This window comes from Pinus tabuliformis, chromosome 3_1 (genome assembly GCF_031772625.1).
Source record: "Pinus tabuliformis cultivar Carrire ecotype Pingquan chromosome 3_1, CPIR1, whole genome shotgun sequence".
NCBI classification, from domain to species: Eukaryota; Viridiplantae; Streptophyta; class Pinopsida; order Pinales; family Pinaceae; genus Pinus; species Pinus tabuliformis.
The window spans coordinates 860,431,678-860,439,249 of record NC_142301.1 but is presented as its reverse complement, the minus strand read 5'-3'; the positions used below and the strand labels follow the sequence as shown (position 1 = coordinate 860,439,249).

The window sequence follows — 7,572 nt, the reverse complement described above, 5'->3', positions numbered from 1 at the left end:
TCATCAAGCTACTCAAATATCCTCAATGTATCGGCCTCTGATCACTATCTGATAACTCTAACTCTTCAAAGCCACTGCCCTTTAGGGCCCATACCATTCAAATATAGCTCAATATGGAACTAGATACCAGAGGCAAAAGAAGTGGTGCAATCGACATGGTTTCATCATGTAGAGGGGTATCCAAGCTATATATGGGAGACAAAGCTTAAAAGAGTTTGACAGGCTTTAAGGGACTGGGAAAAGAGCAATTATAAAGAGCCCGAATTGTACAAAATGAAAATCAAGCAAGATCTGGAGGATGTGCAGCAGAGAATCGAAATGCAAGGACTATCCCAGCAGAATAAAGAACAAGAAGGCAAATTATACTTGCAGCTGAATCAAATACTCAGGGATGAGGAAATAAAGTGGAGATTGAAATCAAGGCAACTTTGGTTGCAGGAAGGAGATAAAAACACCGCTTACTTTCATAAGCAAGCCACTGTGAGAAAACTCAGAAACACAGTAAGCACAATAGTAGACAATGAAGGAAACCGATATAGTACCCAGGAATCTATAAAGGAAGCAACCACCAAGCATTTTAGCAAGCTTCTGACAGAAGAAAAAGGTGAGGAAGATTACTCAAGCCTGCTCCAGCATATGCCTAAAGGGGTCACACAAGAAATGAACAGCAGTCTAACGAAAGAAGTAGAAGAAGAAGAAATCAAAGCAGCTATTTGGAGTCTGCATCCGGACAAAGCGCTAGGACCAGACGGATTCCCCATATGCTTCTATCGGGAATACTGGTCAATGATAAAAAAAGATCTCCTAAAGATGATTCGTTGGGTGATGAAAAAAGGTAAAATGGGGGGATTCACCAATTCCACGTATCTTGCTCTGATTCCGAAAGAAAATCGCCCTTCCTCCTTCTCGAGATTCCGGCCAATCTCTTTATGCAACTCAGCCTACAAAATTATCTCAAAAATATTGGCAGCCAGGCTTAAGCCCCTTCTTCCCTCCCTGATCTCTGAGAATCAAGGGGGATTTCTCCCCAACAGGCACATTACTGACTCTATTCTTCTCGTTCAAGAGGCCATCCATTCGAGTCTAGCCAGGAAGGAAAAAGGTTTTGTTCTAAAGCTGGATCTTGCAAATGCTTTCAATAGAGTAAGGCACTCCTATCTGTATGCTGTCCTCCACAAAATTGGATTCGACCCTTCCTTCATCACCATGATCGCTGCATGTATAACTGGGCCTTGGATCTCCCCTCTGATAAATGGGAGACCATGCGCAGCCTTCCAATCATCCCGTGGCCTCAAGCAAGGTTGCCCTCTCTCCCCTTATCTGTTTATCCTCATGGGTGAATCATTCAGTCAAGCCTTGGATTATAATCGGAGAGTAGGGTTAACCACTGGCATCAAGATCGAACATGGAACAAAGAACATCAATCATTCACAGTTCGCAGATGATACTTTGCTGATAGGAGGAGCTTCTACAACAATTGCAAGGCGGTTCAAAAAACTCTTGGACCAATACATGGACTACTCAGGAGGGAAAATAAATCAGGTAAAAAGTTGTATCTATGGATGGAACGCAACAAATCACACCATCCATAGTATCGCAACCATATTTGGAGTTTCCTGCAGTCTAATCTGGAATCACTTCTCTTATCTCGGAATGCGAGTAAATTTGGGACCCTTGAAAGCTGATACTTGGAATGGGATACTTGACAAAATAGAGAGGAAAGTGTAGCAATGGGGCACAATATGGCTGAACCCAGCTGGAAGACTCATTCTCCTAAAATCAGGTATTGCATCTCTCCCTATTTATCGTTTTTCTCTATATCTTGCTCCAGCAATTTTCCATCAAAAAATGGAAAGAATTCTTAAACACTTTCTTTGGCAAGGAGGGAAAACGGTAAAAAGTATATTCAATCTAGTAAGCTGGAAGAACATAATCCAATCACAGGAAAAAGGAGGATTGGGCATCAGATCCCCAAAGCTCCTCAACCTGGCCCTTGGAGCAAAAATAGTATGGAGAATGATCATAGGACCTACAACATGGTGGAAGAAGGTACTGGAGGCAAAATATTTAAACTGTACAAGGCAGCAGCTCTTGGAATCTAATATACCTAATAGGGGTTGCACAAAAATTTGGCAACTTTGCAAGAAGGCAATACCATTCATGTACCAAAACATCTCTAAGGTCCCAGGCGGGGGAGACAACATCAATTTCTCTATGGACAAAATCCTCGGGCAACAACCTATGGGAACAAAAGCAGATGCACTCCCTGTCATTAACTGGCTTAATGATAAAGGGCTCTTACACTTGTCCCAAATATCAAAATGGGACACTCACACTCATGCCTGGACAGGCTGGAAATTTCCAGATCCTCCCAATGTGCTAGAAACCAGCCTCAACGCCTTAAAGAAGCTCCTCCACAGCAAATCTCCAGTTCAAGAAGGTGCACTGGATGGGTATCGATGGGACCCAACAGGATCACAATACTCAGTTAAAGCTGGCCATCAATATCTATGCGACAACATTTTTCAACTGGAAATTTGGAACCACTGGAAATTAGTATGGAAAGCAGAAGAACCTCCCAAGGTTAAGTTCTTCATTTGGCTGCTTCTGAAAGGGAAAACTTTAACAACAGAAAACCTAAGAAAGAGAGGCATAATGGGGCCATCCAGGTGTCCAAACTGTTGCAGCTCTGAAGAAACAATGCAACATTTATTTATAGATTGTCCGGTAGCCAGTGAATGCTGGAAGAACATGGCCTCAATAGGAGAATCATCCTGGGAGCCTCAGACCACCATCGCTGAAACGATCTACAAATGTAGGAAGAACTGCCCTTGGAAAGAGAAGAGAAGCAAACTGGCCCAAAGAGTATGGAACACCATACCGTACACCCTTCTATGGCGCATTTGGTTAGTGCGAAATGGCAAGGTCTTCCAGGAGAAAGGTTTCAATACCAGGAAAAACTGCCACAAAGCCAAAATGTTGGCTCTAGAAGCAATTACGAACCACACCAGTGGCAAAGTAGAGGCAACAAATTACAGTATTGAGGAAAGAAACTTCCTCAGCTACGTTCTGGAGAATGCATACAGTGCGCAGGAAGTCAGCAGAAGGGGAATAAAAACCAAAGAATCAAATAGCACATGGAAATTGAGATTGAAGGAAGAGGAATTCTCCAACTGGCTAAGCAACTGCAACAGGTACTGCTTATTCTTTGATGGTGCTTCTAAGTCGAATCCAGGTCAGGCCGGCGTAGGGGGCCTTATCTGTAATGCAAACGGAGACTGCATCCTTTGGTATGAATGGGGACTAGGGGAGAACTCCAATAATAGAGCTGAAGGACTTGCCCTGTTTCAGGGTCTCACCCAATTAATCAAACTAGGGATAAAGCAGGCAGTGGTGTTCAGGGACTCCACGATAATCATTAGGCTCATGGCGCTTCGATAGCATACACCAAATGTTCTCCTCCAACAGATAAACCAAAGAAATAAAATCCTTCAAGCGGCAATGGAAGAGGTTAGATTTTATCACATTCTTCGCAATTTGAATAGGGAAGCGGACAAGCATGCCAACAAAGCATGCGAAAGACCTATTGGCAGCCTGAGCTGCAATTCCAGCACGACTTTTCAGCCGTTACCATGACCCTCACGCATCCAGTCAACAACAGGCGACCTTCAGCAGACAGAACCAGTGTTATAGATCAGGGAACTCGTGCCGGCGATAGAAAAGGACAGGTACGCAGGATTTTGCCAAGATTTGCTATCAGGAATTCGTCTGAGAGCATGCGAAGCCATATGCTTTCAGGTGCGAAGTGTACTATTAGAACAACCCTCCATGCTGTGTGCAATTCGAGATAGATCACAAGGCGGATAAGAAGAAGTCACATGGTGCCCGGTTTGGCACTTCATCACTATAGAAGCGCGCGATTAAACTCTACTTATACAGCATAGAACAACTTATTTCTTTACGCCAAAATTGGTCTGAGCAAGTATTGGCATCATGGTAACCGGCTTCCATTTACAGTAGCATCTTGCCACAATCGATTCAGCGCTCCAAAGACCTGTGCTTTAGTAATAAAGACTTCAAACAGGAAATCAATTGAGGCCAAGATGGACCGATCTAAAGACTGTCTTCATTGTGCAGATCTCCAAGCGAAATTTGATGAGTTAAGAGCGCAACAGCGCATCATGGAGGATCAGGTCAAGAGCTTAGAGACAAGAATGGAGGATCAGTTCAAGATATTGAACGAGAAATACAGGGCAGGAATCAACCTTTTCTTGCATAGAGTGTCCTCTCTATATGAACAGTTCAGAAATTTGGCTAATCGCTGCAGCCACGCAGAGGAGTCTATTGAAATCCTTCAGTTCATGATGGATAAAAAGAATAAAGAAGCTCACAGCTCCTCCAGCGCAAAACAGATGGAACTAGATCCAAACCCAGAAGAGTCCACGGCCAGGCAGATTAGTCATATCGAGATAGATTAAATATGATGTGTAGATGCAAGTTCTGGTCTTTACAATATGTTAGGATTTACAACAGTTTAGGAAGTTTTAGGGGTAGAACAACTAGAACGAGGATCAAGGAAGGGACTCATTTTGTAATTCCTCTGATCCAAGATATGCAGATAGTATTGTATGTATGGAGAACTTACTCCTTTTTTTAGATAATAATATAGCAGCCGAAATTTGTCTAAAAAAAAATAATAATAAAAACTTTAATATTAGGTTAGGTATTTATTTGGTATTATTTGGTATTTATATGATATTATTTCTAAACAGGGGTTATATAGTAATAGTGATTAGTACTAGCGACCTAGCTTAAATATAGCTTAATTAAACTAAAAAATAATAAAGAGAAAAATTTCATCACAAAAATAAAATACTATAACAATTCATAAAATACTATATTGTTGAACATCATCACCAAAAATTAAGAAATTTGATTAACTAACATTAAAATATTGTTTTAACATATATATGTGTTTAAAATTTTTGGTTTTTCTATATTTATATGTATTATATTTTTTATATTTTTTATATATATATATATATATATATATATATATATATATATATATATATATATATGTTTTTAATATAATTACGCCGTAAGGCGTTCCTCTCTGAAATCAACTCCCCTCTCGTCTTACTTGTCATCACTGTGTGCGGTTAGATTAATTGTAGATGATTAGAGGATTCTTAGCCCTTCGATCATGAAAAGGTAGTTGGAATGAATTGGTTAAGATTGTTCTTAGTTCTGCCTTGTTGTAGATACTAGAATGCAAGGCTCTAACATCCCTTGCACTTGGTGACTTCCATAGTGATGGGAAATGTCTGGATGTGTCAGCCAAATTTTAGCGGGATGCAATTGAAGGAACCTAAGGTAGCGTTTTAGCGGGATGCAATTGAAGGAACCTGAGGCGGCGTTTACAACATCTTGAGTGTGTTGTTGATAACCCTAATAACAATACTAACAATAATAATTGTGTTAACAACAACACTAACTGCAATGAAATGGATAATGGTGTCTTAGATGAAGATGTTGTCGAGGTTTGTTCTGAACAGAGCATTGGGGAAGGGGACAGACAAGAAGACGGAGATGGAGTTGTCGAGGTTTGTTCTGAAAAGAGCATCAGGGACAGTGAGGGACAAGGAGAAGGAGATGGCGATGGATATGGAGATGCACTTGGTGCTTGTCATTAATTCACTATTTTAATTTCAAAGCAATTGCAGGGGTTTTAGAAAAGTGAAATCTTAATTGTAAAGAAGTTTGGTGCAGGGTATTCATTTAATGTACTTTTTTTGGTTCCAAACCTCTGTACAATGGTTATAGAATTCTTGCAATGTTGACTTAATGTTCTTCTTAATTTTTTTTTTGTTCCAAACCTCTATACAATGTTTACAAAATTCTTGCAAGGTTGACTTAATGTTCTTCGTGGGAGGAATTCGAATTAAAGAGATCTCATTTACAATTTTTTTCCTTAAGCAATTTAAAGACTTATTTCAGCTTCCAATATGTAGGATCCTTCAGACTCAATGGGCTTGTGAATCGCTCACAAGCTGTGGAGGTGAGCAATAGATTAATCTTGGCATAGTTTTAGTTTATATTTGCTATGGTAATGTTAAATTCTAGGGAGAAATACATTATGTCGGTGTTGATTTCAATAGGATTAGAAATGTGAAAGTAGATGGGCATCTTTTCTCTGAATATTTTTATTTAGTTTTAGTAGGCAATGGCCATGGTTCTGGATGGATGGATGAGGAGAGGTAATTTTTGTTTTTGATGTGGTTTATATTTTGTTTAAGCTATCTCTTCATTAATATTGTGGTGAGCATCCCCTTACCCATTTTGGGAGTATTACAATAGAATGTAACCAAGTATTCCTTCGACTAGGATGTGACCGAGAAACATGTCCCTCGAGGATTTGAACATTGGTTTGGGTATGAAACACCTTGACTATACTATCAAAGGGAACCAAACTTTCCCAAAATCCTGATCAAAAGTTTTTCCTAAATGCATGAGAGGGAAAGTTCGTTGGTATTGGATCATTGGTGATATTGGTCTCCGAAATTGAATTCTCATTTTGTTACATGTTTTCTCAGCTCTACTTCATCTATCCCATCACATCATATCAAGATTTAAATGAAATAGAGATGTGGTTTCCATAAATCCTGATGTTTCAGCTTGTGGGAATTGTTGCAAATGATTGCAACAAATCTTGGTTTCAATTCTAACTACGCATTTTCCACAGTGATCGCCTCATCGAGGATTGATTTATCCTACCTGGTTATGTTTAACTAAATCATCTAATACAACAAGAACCCAATTGCTATGTGAAACAATGAAAACAACTAAGGTCAACAAACTAAGGTCTCAATTAACCCTTCTCTCCCAACATGATCAATCCTTCTACAAAAGCTTATAGGACCTACTGTTTCTGTACAATTTTTTTTTATTGTTTTACTCTTTCGTGTCTTAGTAGCTTCTAGAACAAATATGGAAAATTAGTATTTAATCACAGTTTTGGTTCATTTCAACTGGTCTTTCCGTATTGAGTGTGATAATCAAGTCCTGAAGTATAGGTCAGTAGTTTCACTAGAAATGGAATCCTTGAAAGAATTTCTGGCGCCCAAGTCAACTCCACAACTTTTGCTCTAAAAGAGAATTTAAGCTATCTCCTCACAACATGGCAGGATTTAAATAAGATGAAGATGAGCATGTTACTTCTGATATGATTTTCTTAGGTTCACTATCTATGTAAGGATCTCTCCAATGGGTGGTTTGCCTTTCTCTCCAATCATCCACTACTTGACCTTGCTTTTTCTCCATTGAATGGATTCATGTTTGGGATCCACCTGTATACCTCATACGACATGAAAATGTGAAAGAAACCACATCCATTCTCTTGTTGTAACTCTGGAATCCTGTTGAGTATTCCATTCACCTCTTATTTCCTTCTCTATAGGTTTTAGTGCATTTTGAACATTCTTGCTTGCTATAGATTCCATTGCATCCCTTTCCCTTTGGTAGTAGTTTTTTAACATTTTTGGAGGAACCTTTCTACAAAATTTTCTCGAG

General features: G+C 39.5%; 1 protein-coding gene across 1 annotated transcript; it reads left to right on the top strand.

Moving 5' to 3' along the window:
• The first annotated feature begins 273 nt into the window (after positions 1-273).
• LOC149190298 (uncharacterized) lies at positions 274-3,441 on the top strand. The gene is made up of 2 exons (XM_089410473.1): positions 274-1,542; positions 1,945-3,441. The coding sequence occupies exons 1-2, from the start codon at positions 274-276 to the stop codon at positions 3,439-3,441; spliced, it is 2,766 nt and encodes a 921-aa protein (XP_089266599.1).
• Positions 3,442-7,572: the final 4,131 nt, after the last annotated feature.

Excerpts from the sequence above, each read along its gene's own strand:
- LOC149190298 (XM_089410473.1), top strand. The coding sequence starts at position 274 with ATGAAAATCAAGCAAGATCTGGAGGATGTGCAGCAGAGAATCGAAATG. Across the intron at positions 1,543-1,944 it reads CAGGAGGGAAAATAAATCAG|GAAAAAGGAGGATTGGGCAT; the intron begins GTAAAAAGTTGT and ends ATCCAATCACAG.